Source organism: Mus caroli, unplaced genomic scaffold (genome assembly GCF_978045245.1).
Source record: "Mus caroli unplaced genomic scaffold, Mus_caroli_1 scaffold_5, whole genome shotgun sequence".
Classification (NCBI taxonomy): domain Eukaryota; kingdom Metazoa; phylum Chordata; class Mammalia; order Rodentia; family Muridae; genus Mus; species Mus caroli.
This window is the reverse complement of record NW_028227260.1, coordinates 37722157-37740507: the sequence shown is the minus strand read 5'-3', so window position 1 is coordinate 37740507 and position 18351 is coordinate 37722157. Positions and strand designations below refer to the sequence as shown.

General features: G+C 36.6%; 1 protein-coding gene across 1 annotated transcript in view; it reads right to left on the bottom strand.

Moving 5' to 3' along the window:
- The window catches only part of Pcdh19 (protocadherin 19), a 100639-nt gene that overhangs the window by 22312 nt on the left and 59976 nt on the right, over window positions 1-18351 (bottom strand). The window contains exon 5 of the mRNA XM_021153647.2: window positions 14818-14990. Within this exon, the coding sequence (XP_021009306.1) occupies window positions 14818-14990 (173 nt within the window). The remainder of the gene's footprint in view (window positions 1-14817; window positions 14991-18351) is intronic.

Sequence of the window (18351 nt, the reverse complement as noted above, 5' to 3'; positions counted from 1 at the left end):
ATATAGATTTAGATTTTTAAGTCTAGAGAAGTTATGGACTTTCAGCTACATTTGTTAGGGGATGTCAAATTATGAAAGGAACTTGATTTTCACAATGAATCAGCCTTTTTAAAAACCATGGTGCTGACCCCTGCATTTTAATTTTCTTTGTGCATATCCTTAATTGTACACAGTTCTCTTTTGTCCCTCCTTCCATTTGCATATTGAGAAATGAAAATACATCATAAGGTCCTTCACAGGCCAAAATACTTCATGCTGCAAAACTGCAGCCTGCTAGCTAGATTCAGTAGCTTGGAACCAGTAAGTTTGAGCCAGCTAACTGAAAGTAATACATGACAAGCAACTCTAAGAAAAGCAAAGGTAGAATTATTTTTTCATTTATCGTTTCATTGATATGAGTGGCTCTCCCCTAAGATTTTAAGAGCCTGTGGTTGAAGGTTTTCTTTTTTCAATCATTAACAAATTCACTTTTTTTTTTTTGCACTACATAAAGGGGCAAAAAAATCCAGAGAAACATAAATCCCTATCATTTCTCAGATGACAGTATCCCCATAGACCTGCTGTGAGCTCATTCATATGGCAAGAAGATATGACCTTTCAGGTAGGAGCTGGGCATTTTCAGTGCATTCGCAGAATAGAAAAAGAACAGAAGGGATTCTTTATATTCTTTATTTGTAGGGTGACTTTTTAGAGAAAAACTAGAAATGAAAAATGTATTTTCTTTTTATTTCGTTTTTTTTGTGTGTGAAAATCTGACCATGATATACGAACAGCAATAATAGCAGAATCACAGCGATATCTGCCACTTATCAGCCTTTTCTTAAAAGCAATGTGGCAAGAGTAATACAGATGATCCTAGGGATTGAGCTGTGCATTGTTTGACCTAGGGAAGGCTAAGTAGAATCACCACTACCAAAAAAATCAAAACAAAACAAAACAGAGATTTGCTTACCTCACAAGGGTTCCAGAATCTATGTATTTTTATTTTAATTTTTATTTACATTAGCCCAAACTTCACTTCATATCATTCATGGATATCTTATAATCTCTTTATATCACAAGAGGGATGACTCACAAAAATGATAGGGGATGGAGCTTTCAAACATCTACACATTTCATAGTAAGTAAATCAAATAACAACTATCAAGTGTTCTTTAGGACACTGATAGCTCTAAGCAAACTTATGAGGTTGCTTGGGCTCCCTTTTCTATGCATTTCCCATCCTCTAAGACTGTATTCAGTATCTAGAAAGTCATCCTCCCTGCATCTCTCCGTAATCTCGTTTGGAACAATATCTAATAAAATTCATTTACAACTTAATACGAATTTTAAGACATATATTCACTGTTCTCCAGTGGGGTGCCTGAAATTTGAACTATCATCATGAAATGCAATGCCTTGGCCTCCTTTCAAAGGATCACAGATAAGGAGTTTTGGATAATAGGGATGCTGAGATCAAACAGAAAGGAAAGGCTAGGTCACTGACTCAATCTCCTGTTTATGCTTTGGGTACTTACTATTTGGCAGAAAATAGACAGTGAATCATCTCATAACTACCTTGACAAGTAATTTCTGTCATTCATTTTGCAAATGAGAAAAAAATGAGTGACTAAACTGAGGTCCTCAGTCATCAATTATCAAAGGTTAACATGGGACTTAGACTTGTCCTGTTCCAAAGTCTGTGTTCTTTTTCCCTATGCTGTGTGGCAAGACTGGCAATGTTGATCTTGAGTATTACGGAGTAGTATTAAAGTATTTGTATTTCATTAGAGCCAGCTCATAATGGCTACACCCTATATTTATAAGGTACTGTGTACCTAGAAGACTCCAATGAGAAGCAGAATTCCCAGGCTTACCTATAAGGGTTACTTACATCAGGCATATGAAAGGATGTCTTGATTATATCTCATTATATCCCTGCCTATCTTAGTTTCAACCACAGATATGTGGAGCTTATGTCATTGCTCTCTCATCACCTCATTCTAATTTTCTGTACAATTCTCAGTCCACTGAGAGTCTGGCTTTATTCCTCAGTTCAAATGGCTTTCATTCTTTGGAATTTTGTTTTTAATTCTATGGATTTTTGTTTTTAATTCTATGCTTGTTTACCACTTAGAATTGCTGTAAAGGATAAATAATATAGTGTCCATTGCATATCACAAGGATTCCAAGATTCCAATGTTTCGATCCTTCTATATTAATGACAATGGAAATTTAGGATGCCAGAACAACTCAATAATGCTGCAGGTTCAGCATCTGGTTCCATAGCTGAATTTCTGGTATGAGAATTTTAAGCTCTAAAGGATCCTAGATGTTGATTAATATTGTTCCCTTCAAAAATGTTCTGCTTTTCCAAATTATGTAAGATACTCTCTAACTTTGTAAATCTCATTTAATAGACAGCTAATTTCTTACCTAGAGATTCAGTCCCACAGGAACTGTAAATCATTTATTTTAGATAATTCTTAGAATACAAAAGAAAAAAACACTACAAGTTGCTAGAGGATAAGCAAAAGGACAGGGTACAACGCACTTCAAGTGCTCACAATGATATTTCTTTAATGAGAAAGTTATTCCCAAGTGTTTGGCTTAACAAACAGAGAGTGGAATGGGGAACTAACAGGGATAAAGAATACTGTTCCTCAACAGGGTGTGGTGGCACACGTCTTTAATCCTAGCACTTGGGAGGCAGAGGCAGGCAGATTTCTGAGTTCGAGGCCATCCTGGTCTACATAGTGAGTTCCAAGACAGCCAGGGCTACACAGAGAAACCCTGTTTCGAAAAACCAAAAAAAAAAAAAAAATAATAATAATAATAATAATAATACTGTTCCCCAATCTACTTTATGGAAATGCAGCATTTTCAATAGTGGGCTGGACCACCTGACAACCTATCATTTTAAGTTAAGGAGCACTTGTTTGAAGATGTTTCCTCCTTCCAAAACTACAACACTGATCTTTGACTCATTATCACACAGGAAGCAAAACAGAATTTTAACTTTACTCAAAATTCAGTCCAAAACACTCGGTAGACAGACTCTAGCAAGCTTGCTGCAGCTACAGCATGGTGATAGGACTTGCAGACCATCAACAGATACATGTGTGGATATAAGATGCAGACATGGTGCAAACAATCGTGGTCCACTTCCATACTATCATAATCTGGAAAACATTGTAAATTATATGACTACAGAACTTTTCTGGCATTTCACTTGCCAGAAAAATACATATCAATCACTCAAATGTTACTCAACTGGCCAGTCATTATCCTTCATAATGGGAAACAGTATACTAACACAATCCTTAGAGGAAACTGTGTTTCTTTTTAAAAGTCTGGACAGACAATTTTAAGAGTTACTACTTGGCATCACAAAGGACACACCAAAAGATAAATAGGAGATGATGATTTTGAAGTGTTGGTTTCTTGGTGCCTGCTCTGGTAGTTCAGGCTGTTTCCAGACTCATTAGCTGAATAGAGTGATAAGCAGCTGAGTTCAGAAAGTGCTTACTTGCTGTGTTAGCAGACTAGTATGATTTGATGCAACTACCCTGGAGTTAACTAGGGCCCACTGGTAATGTTTTCTACAATTAAAAAAAAAATCAAGTGGAAGGTTTTCTTTCCATTAAACTTTAGGTTACGTAAATCATAAATTTGAAAGTGTTTGTTGAAACTCAAGACAGGTATGATGAAACTGTCTACACTGACAGTCCTCACAAAGGCCTGGATATAGGTCTCTGAAATCTACTTGGTGCTTAGGCATTGTATTTCTGAGTTCTCATTTTGCCACTAAGCAAAACCACACAGTATACAAAAACTCATAGATAATCACACAACTGTTTTGAAATGTACCAAGAGTTTGATGAGCATTGAGTCCAGAGAAATAATTTGTACTTTGTGCTGCACTCTGGACTTTGTCATCAATTTGTATTCTGACATTAATACAGCTGTTCAACTGTTTTGTACATCAGTTTTTCTCCCAGAAAGAAAAAATGGAACAGATATTTATATGCAGCATGTCTGTGGGATGCAATCAATGCTCGAATTAAAAGAACTAAATTTTCTGGCTAGTCATGGCAATAACAAAAGTTGCCTGAGTTTAAAATAATTTACTTTTGCATATCAGTAATAGTTCTCTTTCTATCACTAGTTCACCTTGGTTTATCACCAGGGTATGACCTGACTCTTAGAAGCTGGAGGCATTTTTTTTTGTTTCAATAAGCTCATTTTTAAATTAAATTAAAATCAAAACCATTCTTTTGGTTCATCTCCCAGATTAAAGCTAACTGACAGCCTCATTAATGATTAAAAACAGCAGGTGGTGATGGCTTGGAACAGTTTGACCAGTCTAAATATCTTGGAACCTACATCTCTCCCCTTCTCCCTCTTTCCCATGTATTAAAATGGAAAGATTCTGTTGTTCACACAGGTTGGTAATTTTACAGACTGAAGAGCAGAGAAAGCTAGTCATCCAACATCTATTGAAGGGAAGAGAAATATAGAGATTGAGAGAATGGCCACAGAGAAGTTGGAAAGTAGATTTCTGGCACAGAATTAGAATTTGCAAACTAATGCCTGGGAAGCTGCCTTGCTATAATCAATTAGGGCTACCAAGTTTTCCCAGGTAATTAGAGCAACGTATGCTTACAGATTTTCACTTAAAAGAAACAGCATTATAAATTATCTTTTCAGTCAAACCAGATTTCAATTATACTCCCGCAAGACTTGGAGACTAGATTCTAGGCCACAGTTCAGAAGGCCACTAGGGCTTATCCAGTTGGACTAAGAGCCCATAAACTATCTATGGGGCTCTAACTTCAACCAGGTGGAAATTTCTCCAGTTAAGTTGAGACAGGAATCCAAGTAGTCTCATTTGCTTTGAAGTGGGTATTACTTAGATTAAAAACAACAAAACTTACAATTAAATCATGTCTATTATATTTTTTTTTATTTAGCAGCCTGCCTATTACCAAACCTTGTGAAGGGTAACAAAATAGAAGTATTGTTTCTGATTATAGGAACCCTTAAGAGACAGTCTCTCTTAAAGCCTTTTCAATGTGGCAGTGTGAATTCAGAGTTCGATTTCTGATAAACTCCTTTAGCACCTCGTGGATCCAGTGCCTTTCAAGTCACCTCTGCTACAGGCCAGCTTGAACACACCTCTAAGCACACAGTAGATTTCTTACCTGCCTATTTCTATATGATGTCCAGAGTTCATCACAAAACCTTAAATCTCCCACAATGTCCTTTTGAATTTGTCACCTACACATAAGTGGCTATCCTCAAAAGATATGCTTGATAACTCTAGAGACCATTTCATTAGCAATCTTCTTTTTTATTTATTTAATTTCTCTCTCTTGGGGGTGTATTGCACACATGTGTGAGAACGGATGTGTGTGTACATGTGCATAAAAGCACAGAGACAAGAGAAGGATTTCAGGTGTTCTGTGCCTTGTTCCCTTGAGACGGGTCTCCAGGTAAATCTTGAGTTTGGCTGGTAGCCAGTAAGCTTCAACCATTTTCTGAGTTTCTGCAACCTTCCACCACTGACAGTGCTACAGGTTTGGGAAGTCATACTCAAATTGTTAAATAGGTTCTGATGATTTAAACTTAGGCCACCATGCTTGAACCCAGTGTTCTTGCCTGCTGAGTCATCTTCCCGGCCCCTCACTGTGAAGAACAATTTTATATTCTATTCACTTAGCAGAATAATTGTTTTTTGAGATACTATTCTTCCAAGTTACAAAAAAAAGTGTCATTTCCACCCACCTTGAGTTTTAGAAGGTCATGTATGACCAACTTCTCGACTATTTAGGACCTCTGAAAACATCTCTGTAAGAGCCTGTTGATAGTACCTTAACAAGCAACATTTCTCATTGCCCCAGAGGCCAACTTAAACATTATCTGACCTGGTATTTGGTGCTTACTTTTTTTTTCTAAGCTGGAGATTTATTGTGAAGTCTTACATGAAGAAAAAGTGAAAATATTTCCTTGTAGAAAATGTACCTTTTCAGTGTGGCTATATCAAGTAGGCTTTCCCTGGCTCGATGTGTACTAGACACATGGTGAAGACAGTGATTGAAAACACCAGGGGAAAAACTAATTCTTGATGACTGAAAAACAGGTATGGCAAAAGAAAAGCCAACTTGCAAGTGCCCACATACTAAAAGATGCTGTATAATTCTGATATTCTTTAAATTGCATCTTAAACTGTTAGCATACTTAATTCCCCATATTTATTTCATAGTAAATGTATTAAAGGAGAAAGAATCAAAAAATACAAATATTTAAACACTGTGTTTAGACTCACGCTTCTCTGTCCTGATGAGTGATAATGGTTCATAGTTTTATGACTGTAGACAGAAATAAGTTTAAATAAAAGGAGAGTTTTCAAAAGGATAATGATCATCCTATTTTAGAGCATCTTTGAAGTATGTGAAGCAGTCAATAATACAGCCTCTTAGGCTATGGGTCACAATCCCATATAGAATCATATAACTGAATGTGGTGACTGTAGAAAAAATGACACCAGTTAAATACCTCTGGACATACAGCAACCACAAATTAAGTTGAATCAGAGGCATGCCAATCTGAGGTGTTTAGGGCAATGCTAGTTCATGTTGAATCCTGCAATAGTATTGCAGCTCTGATTCTTACAACACAAGATGTGTACTTTGCATTGTGCATACCATGGCACCACACACCACCAACTAACACTACCTGAAGCCTTGGTCAGAATACTGAATGGTAGAAAATTCCATGTTTATTGTGCTGTTGTTATAGAAAACAACAGGACTTTATCACACAAAACAAATGCTTTTATTATTTTTCTCCCATAATTCCTCTGTGAATATTAAATTAGTATATTTTTAATTATATTGTCTTGGAATACCTTATTTTTAAAATGTTATGTTTGAGATTCTGAGTTAAGTTTCATTTAAAAAAATATAAAAGAATTCTGGCTTGGGATTAGAACATGATACTGAAGAATTCTGATACTTTTGCCATTTTGTGCTGTGCTTTTATACAAAGCAGTGTTCTCTTCATTGATGGTTATAAAAATCATAGTATTTGTAAACTAAATTTTTAAAAATTAAGTTTCTATGTCCAGCAGTATAAAATATCTACCCAGTATTTAACACTTTATGTAAAAATAAATAAGTAAACTCACATTATTCATATGCAAATATTCTTCAACATTTAATAAATGGTAAAAGTATGTATATACAAAGATATATTTTTAAAATAAATTTCGCTATGATTTCTTATTAGGAAATGATTTACTTATATACGTATTTGGTACACATATTTACTTCAAGTCCTTTAAACATTTTTACAGGAGAAATAAGTCAAGAGTAGAAAAAATTAAGAAGCCATCATTTTGACTTAGCTTTTACCTGCTACCCTAATGGCAGTATATCTATTAATCCTAGCCTACAGAACTTACTTTTTGCATGCAACATCTGGAAAAGATTCACCTAGCAAATCACCCAAAAAGAGCATAATTTTATCTAGCATACAATCTTGGGCTTCCTGCTATTTTTCCAATGGGATCCCATTTCACCAAAGTATCTTTTAAAATGCATTTTGCTTTCCAGTTCAAATAATCTTAATTGATTTATTCACTGATCATATGGCCATCTATTCCATACTGGACCATTTATGCTACTGGTTCATAAACTCCTACAGACTCAAACTCTAAATTGTTCATTGTGCTCCCTCCTCTCTCTTCCAGTGCTTATAAACATTGAAATTCATAGGATAATCTAATCAAGATAGTGCATGGCATTCTCTGGATGAATAAGGAATCTTTTATCTTAAGTGGTATTAATAGTAAATTTGCAAATGCAAATGACCTTGAGTATGAAACAACTAAAACTTCCAAATGGATTACAAAAACACTGTGTGTAACACACACACACACACACACACAGACACACATGGGGGGGTGTACTTCCCTTTGTGAAAAAAGATAATCAGCTGGTTTTACTCCAAATGTCTTACATGAAGAAAAACTGATGAATAACTGCAAAAAAGTGAATAACTGCTAATGTCAATGATATTTCACTAGTTACAGCAACTTTCTATGGAAATCAATAACTGTCTTAATAAAATATAAATAATGCTTCATAGAAATCTTATTATCTAATACAACAGTGTAGTTGACAAAAAGATAACCTCCAACTTTCACCTCTCTCCCTAGCTTCAAAGTTAAAAATAACTTTTTAACACAGAGAAAAATAAATATTTCTGGGCATCAGAAAAAAAGTTGAAGTAGGCATTGAATAGCCATAAACCAGCAAGGTAAGGAACCTATCATCCTATGGTGAAATATAAGATGAATAGGAAATTCAACCTCAGAACAAGTATTTTTTAAAATGTTTCTGATATTGTTGTGCAGATTACATCATGAGATATTTTTATAAAGTAATATCTTTCTTAGTATTTGTATTGGCATAATATTAATAATTTTATTATTGAGTCATCTCAGTAGACCGTAAATAAGGCAAAGTAAAATCATGATATTTTAGCAGGTCAGTAACGTCAGAGTTAACACATTCATTTTCCAGAGCCATACACATGAGCCCTCAAAAATATTGTTGAATGAGGAGTGGCAGATGGGTCAGTTAGTACAGGCTTTTACAGTTCAACCTCCAGGACCCACATGGTGGAAAAAGAGAACCAATTTTCCCCAAGTTGTCCTCTGACATAAACATGTTTGTCACTGCTTTAACTCACTCTTTCTCTCTCTCTCTCTCTCTCTCTCTCTCTCTCTCTCTCTCTCTCTCTCTCTCTCCCCCCCCTCTCACACACACATACACACACACACACACACACACAGAGAGAGAGAGAGAGAGAGAGAGGCAGATAGACACACACCCACACACGTATACACAAATTAATAAATGTATTATTTTTTAATTTTTTGAATGAAGAATTAGTGTGTTTTGTGTATGTCTTATGCCTACTTAATATCAAAATACTATACCACCTGGGACAACGTTGTAAACCTGATTCTTTGTTCAAGTAATTAAACATTTTAGTGTGTATATTTGTGATAAGATGAAGATATTTTTAAAAGTTTCTATATGAGCAAAACTAGGAAAGAAATAACCACATGAATTGCAAAACAGTATATCAAGCCTCAAAGATGCTAATTCAGGTCCAGGGGGATCTAATCAACCTCTTTGTTGAAGTAAAGATAAAACTTTTTGACAGCAAGTGCTATTCTGATAAAATGGAATTTTCAATTACTCTATGAACATCTGGTCAGAGATACAATTTCTGGAGCCCAGCAGCATACTGCTTTGCAATGTCACAAAATATCCTCCACTGGGAACTCCCTGTTTTGCCAAGAGATTAATTGAAATGAGTGTTTGGAAATTTAGTGAGGTGAAAGGTAAGTCAGGGGGATAGATAAGGAGAAAAAGAAAGATGTCCAGTCACTGAATCCTAATTTCATTAAAAGAATAGAGAAAATGAAATTCCACACTGTTGGTAGAGTGTTGAGTATAAACATCTTAATATACTTGTGGTTGACACTAGTCTATGTATAGCAGGAAGACTATGGGACATTTTCATGGCGATGGTGTAGCAGCAGTCACATTAGGTGCACACCAAGTTATTCTGATCCATATCTTACACAGAAAATACGTTAAATAATATTTAGGTGATGAGCTTTGAAAATAAGTTAAACAAAATGCAGAACTTAACACTTTGCTGTTAAAACTTCTTCCCTACAGGAATTGGGAGTGGGTGGGTTGGTAAGCAGAGGGAGGGGTAGGGGAGGGGAGTTTTCGGAGGGGAAATCAGGAAAGGGGATAACATTTGAAATGTAAATAAAGAAAATATCTAATAATAATAATACAAACCTTCTTCCCTAAATGAAGCAATGATTATCTGGTATTGGATGTTCTTAGATGAGAAAGGCAGATCAACATCACTGATAACCATCACTGTAAGTTTCTGTGTATTGTTTCTATTTGATACCAATTAGTATGGGAAGGAAACCAACTCAGTGTTGGAGTGAACTCCAAATTAGGTGCATATTAGAGCAATTACAGTCAGCTTTTCAGTAGATGAATTTATAATCAATAATTAAAATCATAAGTAAATTGAGTGTGATTTGAAACAAATTACTTGGAACTAGTGTGCAGTTCTAAGATATGATCCCCATAAACTTTAATTTCATATCTAGATTATACATTTAAGCATAATGCAATATCCACATCACCATAAATGGCTTTGCAGAAGTAAAAATAAAAAAAGTAAGAGGGAAGAAAGAGATCTACTAAGGCCAGCACTACTCGTCTCAGAGAAAAATTGGCTAAGGAGAGATTCAATCTGCTAATATCCTCAATTATGCAACAAAATCAGGAACCTCAGCCATTGCTTGCTACCCTATTGCCAATTTTAGGCATTAAAGGAGTCACTATTCTTCTCAGGAAAATGGTAAACTTACTGAATAAAATCAGATAAGGAGTGCATTGGTTAAGAGGTGTGATTGTGATGTCCAAGCTCAGCATTATATCACTCTAGGAGCCAAGTCAGAAAAGAGGCTTGCTAAATGTTGGTAACATTTGTTCTCAAGGTGCTTTGAGACCAATTGAGAGATAATATTCTAAACTGTATATAGTGTGTCAAGAGGATGCTTATGTTAAAGAACATCTTCTTTTCCAGGAAGTCACAAGATCCACAGCACTGGGGACAAGTCTAGAGAAACCATATTAATTTATGGGCATGATGGATGGCAAATAAAGCTGGAGTTCTGTGGCAACCAGGGAATTAAGCTCAACAAGTTTACCCACCTACTGACCTGGTTTCAAACTTGTTAAGAGAGATGCCATGGTTTAGAGTGATGTAGAAAGCAGAGACTGTCTTCATCCCTGGCATTCTGACCCACATCACACATATGTTTTTCTGAAGTAAGCAAAATACAATCCAAACTCTCCAGTGACTAAATATCAGGGTCTTCTCCTTTGAATTTGAAAGTCTTTTAAATAGTCTCCTTCTCTCACTGGACATAGGAATTCTAGAGTTTCTCTGCCTAGGAGGACTCTCACAGAAAAGCTACTGAAAACTAAGACATTGGGCCTTTAACTCAAGACAGAAAATCCCCTTGTCATTCACAGTGAGCATTCACATGCTACAGCAAAGTTATCAAAACAAATACTGAAGGTATCTGAGGCAATTCAGTGAAGCCTAGGGCTCCAGTGTCTCTTAAAAGGAGTGGACCAAATATAATCGCACCATCTTAAATACTGACAATACAATGAGATTATATAAGAAGCCACTTCGGCCAGCTCAAGGGAAAAAATAATGGGTACATCAATATCCTTTTCATTTTGACGTTCCTGGGATTTCCTATCAAATGCATGTTCCCACATGTACAGAGAAAGGGATAGTGCTAATGTGGAAAGTAGAAATGTCATAAATACCCACAGTTATGATATCTAAGATGAGCCAAACTCCTCCAATAGAGTGGTATAAGACTATATCCTTTGTTGGTTGTATTTGGTATGTTGTTACAATGGTTCTCACAAACAAAAAGAAGTATCAGATTCAGAGTTTTGTCTGAAGAGTTCAAGATCAGGATTATGTGGTAAATTCTCCTAGTGAGTGAGTTTCAACTAGTGAGCCTTAGCATAAAATAATATACACTTATGTGAATGGAGTTTTGAGACAATAAATACTATAAAATGTAAATGGTTGGAATCACTGATTGTTTTCTTGTTGTTGTTTTTCTTTCATTGTTTGGTTTGGGGTTTGGTTTAGGCTTTTTTTTTTCTCTCGTTATTTTGAGTACTAATAATCAATCCAAGTTAGCAGTTGACACAGTTCTTACAGAAAGCCTGAGATTGGCTTAGAATACACAGTTATGTATTATTATAAAATCATAAGTAGTTGTTGGTATCACAAGGTAAAGACTGAGATTTAAACCAGAGTACACTTTCTTTTGTCACTCAAACTCAAAAGGACCAGCTCAAGTTTGGGTTCAGAGTTTAACCATTGCTGGAACAATTAAAAAGAACTCACATGATATGTACTCACTGATAAGTGGATATTAGCCCAGAAACTTAGAATACCCAACATACAAGATACAATTTGCAAAACACATGAAACTGAAGAAGAACGAAGACCAAAGTGTGGACACTTTGCTCCTTCTTAGAATTGGGAACAAAACACCCATGGAAGGAGTTACAGAGACAAAGTTTGGAGCTGAGACGAAAGGATGGACCATCTAGAGACTAACCCACCCGGGGATCCACCCCATAATCAGCCTCCAAACGCTGACACCATTGCATACACTAGCAAGATTTTGCTGAAAGGACCCTGATATAGCTGTCTCTTGTGAGGCTATGCTGGGGCCTAGCAAACACATAAGTGGATGCTCACAGTCAGCTATTGGATGGATCACAGGGCCCCCAATGGAGGAGCTAGAGAAAGTACCCAAGGAGCTAAAGGGGTCTGCAACCCTATAGGTGGAACAACAATATGAACTAACCAGTACCCCCGGGAGCTCCTGTCTCTAGCTGCATATGTATCAGAAGATGACCTAGTCGGCCATCAGTGGAAAGAGAGGCCCATTGGTCTTACAAACTTTATATGCCTCAGTACAGGGGAATGCCAGGGCCAAGAGTGGGAGTGAGGAGAGGGCAGGGGAGTGGGGGCGAGGTTTTGGGGGACTTATGGGGTAGCATTGGAAATGTAAATGAAGAAAATACCTAATCAATAAAAAAGAGAAAAAAATGAAATTATGCCCCTAATGAAGGAGCTAGAGAAAGTACCCAAGGAGCTAAAGGGGTCTGCAACCCTATAGGAGGAACAATAATATGAACTAACCAGTAACCCCCAGAGCTGTGTCTTCTGCTGCATAGGTAGCAGAGGATGGCCTAGTTGGCTATCATTGGGAGGAGAGGCCCTTGTTCTTGCAAAGATCATATGCCCCAGTACATGGGAATGCCAGGGCCAGGAAGCAGGAGTGTGTGGGTTGGGGAGCAGGGTGGGGGAAAGTGTATAGGGGGCTTTTGGGATAGTGTTTGAAATGTAAATGAAGAAAATATCTAATAAAAATGCCTAAAAATGAAACTATCCGCTTGTAAACCAAATATACAAAAAATAAAGATGTTGCCAAAATGCTATAACAAAGGAAAATGTGACTACATGCATGGGTGTGTGTGACATCATCAATTTTGATGTAAGAGAGTCTTTGGATGCTGTCACATTCATTTTCTCATATCCTTGCCATTATTCAATCTACATTTGTAAGAAACACTCAGAACATCTAGCTGCAACCCACTGATACTGTTTTCCTAGAGAAATGTGACAAAAAATTAAAACAGATGTTGGTCTAGCCAGGCATAAAGTGAGAATCAATTACGGCGATTTTCTTTCCTGAAGTAATTTCATTTTAGAGAGCATCTAAGAGAAAACCTTTCAGATCTAAATGAAGAAAGCCTTTCTTTGAGATACACATGAGTAGAAAATGATACATATCTCTCTGCATCCTCTGAGAATTAAATTGCCTCTGTTTCAGCTATATAAATGTTTAATTTTTTTTCATCCTCAGTCATATAGTAAGGTTTCCCGGAAAGTATATTATCTCTGCAGATGTCACCACTCGCCAATTAAGGAAAGAAGCAGGGTACAATTGGAAGTGACCTCTCTATATTACAGACTTTGACACGTGAATCTCCTGAGGAGGAATGGATTAGACAATTTAATAGAATTTACATTGGCTAATTTTTCTCCATGAAAAACATTTTGTTTTGTGAATCGGGCATTTTTTGGATTCATTTAGGAAACCAAAACAAAAGAGTTTAATGATGTTTACAGTCAAATGAGACAGCTGAAAAGCAGCACGGAATCACCAGATTTTGTTTTCTCATCTTTAAGACTTTTAGCAGTAGGGCTTCCAGCTGAGCATGAGACTAGCTTTTCTCAAGACATAGCCAAGCATTCTGAAGCTTCACTCAGCCTAAACACCAAATTGAATTCATATGTCTTAATTGGAAAAGACAGGCTGGTTGCATACCATGTTTACATCAGTTAAAATATTGAAAATGACATTTTGTGCCCAAGTCGATATGAACAATCTGCCTCAGCTATACTCTGCTAGTGTTTTAATACCCTGGTTTCTGCCTAGCACAGTTTTAAAGAGCATGTCTTCCTAAAAGTACTTGTATATGGGTTCATAAAAACAGACTCTCTTCGTACATGAGGATGAGGCTCCTTACATGTGCTTTGAGACTCGTTTCACAATAATGGAAGGGTTTGCATTGAGTCAGTCACATTATCTTAGCCTCCCCTGTAAGCAGTGACATAGACTTCTGCAGTAGCTCTGTGGCTTTGGAATAGCAACCCTGTGGGCAAAATGTAAAGTCTAGCGCTTTGTTTCCTCAGAAAAGACTACATGATCTGTAAGCAGAGAACAGTCTCTGGGGTAAGTTAACCAGACTAGTAGAGAAAGAAACCCCACCTCTCTGGTCTCATTGGAGCTATGTCCTATGCAATTTAATTGATCAGCTGAATCCATGCACTATAGCATAAACAGTCATTTATTCCTGGTGAGAAAGCATCTGCTTACTTCCTATGTGTACAGTGCAGATATTATTAAAGAGAATGAGGATGCAGTCAACTTATAAAATGCCCCAACGTTATACAAGGAGGTAGATGTTGTACATCTCAAAACTCTCTAGATGCTGCTAACAGGTGAACAAACTAAAAACATATGCTAGGCAGTAAAGTAGAACAACGAATCTAGAAAGACTTGGGTTCCTTGGAACACATAGTTTCAACTTAAAATGGTCCAGCCCTTACCATGGTCAGGCATCTGAGATCCCATGGAAGTCACACTGGTGTTCAGGACATCATTCACAGCAGTATCGCAGTACAGGCTCCTCTGGACATCATGCTCACTGTCAGTCTGGTCACTCTCCTCATGCCCACTATCCTTCAGGCTGTTGCCCTCTAGGTCCTTGAAGGTGGAGCTGCTGGGTTGAAGAAAGTATGTTAATTTACAACTGTGATAGATCTGGCTTTTAAAATCTTTCCTAGACAGGATGATGTCAGCTCTGTAAGAAGGCCAGCAGTGGCTAGACTGTCCAAAAGGGTAGAAACATGAAGAAGAGACATTTCTGTTAGAAGATAATAGAATTTAACAATAAAAAGAAGTTCTCAATATTGGATGCTGATACAGCTAATATGTTCATTTGCTTATTTTTAGTGCTTCACCGCAGGCAAGGTGGCTGGAGATTGAAATCTAAAAACATTTCTAAAGAATATCACAATTTTGGCTTTTTCCCCATTCTTATACAGTTAAAGTCAAATATAAATAGTTAATGTTTTCTGAGAAATTACTGTTCATGAGTTACTGTTTTATGAAATCAACATTAACTTTCTAAGTCATATTGGCTGTATAAAGAAAAGATGCTAATAATATTCTTATTTATACATGAGACAACAGTTTTTTTTAGACGTTAAATAACTTGCACAAGGTCACACTGATGACAAAACAAAACAAAACAAAACAATTGCAGCACATCTAAGACCAAACTGGGTTTGTGAAGTGTCAGTGGTTAAAATTGTTTCTCTAGAGATATCTACTAATCATCAACTATAAAAAGCAAAAAATGGCAGAAACTGAGGTAGTGTGATTAAAATTAAAAGGATGATCAGGGTTGAAGAAAACCAGGTCAGTCTCCTGCTTCTTTGATTGCTTAGAGTCTCATTCTGTACCACAGGTTGACCAGGACCTTGATATGGAGTCAACATTGGCCTTTGAAGTTGTGGTAAGTCCCTTCTTCAGGCTTCTCCTGCATCTTGGTATTACAAGCCTAAAATATCACATCTGGCTCCCCTGTCAGTTTTGAGTAAAAATGGCGGAGGGACCAATTCAAAGAAAAGGATGACTGGCTGTAGCTGAGGAAATCATTGGTGCACAAATGGGTTTGGTCTAATTTTATGTGTCTATTTGACTGGGCAAAGGGCGATCCAGGTAGCTAGTTACCCCTTATTTCAGAATGTGTCTTTGAATGTGTTAGCTGAAGAGATTAGCATTTAGATTGAAGAACTGAGTAAAGCATGTATCTTTCCCCAATGTTGGTAGGATTCATCCAATCCATTGAAGACGTCCTGAAAAGAACAATAAGCAAAAGGTTGAATATCCTTACTCCTTGAACTGGGACATCAATATTCTCCCATATTCAGAACTCCTCATTTTCAGGCTTCCAGGCTTAGACTGGAATCTCTACAACTGGGTTTCTAATTCTCAGGCTTTCAAATTATACCATCCCCTGCTCTAGCCTTCTAGTTTATTGGTGACCAAGAACAAAATTTCTGAAAACTCCACAACTACATGAATCAATGTTTTGAACTTTGAACATTCACAGGACTGCCTCTCAGAGACATTAAAAAGTTCACTGCATATGGTGAGAGCTATGCCATGGATCAATGATACTCTGTCACTCTGCACATTTGTCCTAGAGGAAGCCTATAAAATTAGCACATGACCAACCTAAATGTTGGATGCTTGGTGACATAAACATAAAAACTGAAAGATCAAGGGAGAAGTAACTGGAAAGCCATTGTTTTAAGAAAATGAGGAATCTGGTGATGTAATGCATTGCCTTGTTACATAATTATTCCAGAAAATATATCTGAGCATCCAAGTCATTAAAATCCAAATCACTCAACAGGCCAGTTTACTCAGCTCCTCCAAATTAAGTCACAGAGATAGCTCGGTCCAATCAACCTACCAGGATGTAAGTATTTAAGAAAATCCTATAATTTTTTCATGGTCAAAAAGACCAATTGGAAATTCATAATTTAAAGATTTTTTTTAACCATTCCTAGCTTCATGGCACAGATTCTATGGTTTGCTATATATGCTAATCCAAAATTTAAATAGATTCAAAGTTTATAATTTAGAAATAAAAATTGACCCTGCCTACAGGCACTCATAATCCTGCAAGAGAGAACCAATGACCGGCCTGCATGTTATTACAGACTGTTCCATTTTTATGATAAATATTAGCTTTCAACCTATATTATCTGGTTGTGAAACATAATGAAAAGTTCTTTAAATCTTTAGCACAAAAGCTGCCATATTAAGCCAAAGAACTCAAGGCTAAATTGAATGAGTTTCAGTAGTTGCCAAAATTTGCTTGAGTTATACGATCGTGAATGAAATCGTCTAAAGGCAAATGTAATTGGCCATCCCTTAGAGTAGTGCTTCTTAATCTTGGTACTATTGAATTTTTAGGTCACATAATTCTTTGTTGTGTACATCCTGTGCATTATGAGATGTTTAATGGGTCTTTTGGCCTTTGCCCATTAGTTGTCAGTGATGACCACCACAAAGTTCAACAATTAAAAATCTCTCCAGGGAGACACTGCAAATCACCCTCAGTTGGGAACAACTGTTCTACATTCTTTCACCAGTATTCATGTAACATGGCGGACAGAAAAAAAGCCCCAAAGATGAAGTCATGAGGGCAAGTGATAACCTGTAATCTGTCACTTTGTGACACATCTAATCCTTGATTTCCTTGCCTTGATAAATGCACTTGATAAAAATCTCCCTCACAAGACTATCCTGAAGACTCAGTCAGATACTTTGCATGAAAAGCCAGACAGAAATAGATGTCCAAAGAAATTAATATTATTTAATATGACCACTATTATGTATTATAATGTTTCATTCACATTACAGTTAAATAATATAGTCATGGTATTCTATGGGATTGTTATAAGAATTATATATTTATTTAATGAATATTCCTATCTTCTGTAAACACTTGTTAGCCACTGTCCATTATGCCACTTCTCCTAAAATTGAGAAACAGAAAAATATATCTCCTGTCAAATATATATCTTTGCTTTATTGAATGATAAAAACTATATGACCTGATGCACTTCATTTTGGCTTGGCTTCTCAAAAGCTTCAAGGTAAGCATAATGTTTAATTGCACTGAGTTATCGCCCTGGAAGCTGGTGATCTCTATCTCACGTCTCCTAATTGGTTTTAAATCTGCCTTTTTAAAATTTTGTCATCCATTTTATATGCATCAGAATGCTGCAATCTACCTCCGGGCTTCTCGGGAGGGGGGCTTCCAGGTAAAAATAGAAAATATTAAGACTGGGAAAGATTAGCTACTATTATCTAAGGATCTGCTGATGTGAGCAACAGAAGAAAAATCACAAAGGTATAGCCACTACCCCTTCAAACCTCAGGATAGTTAACTCATTTAAAGATCAGTTTGCCCATCTGACAAACTAAGTACCGCTTACTGTGATCTTGTAGGGACATTTAGTGGCTTAATGAATGGATTTGTGTAAGGCAGTTTAAGAACC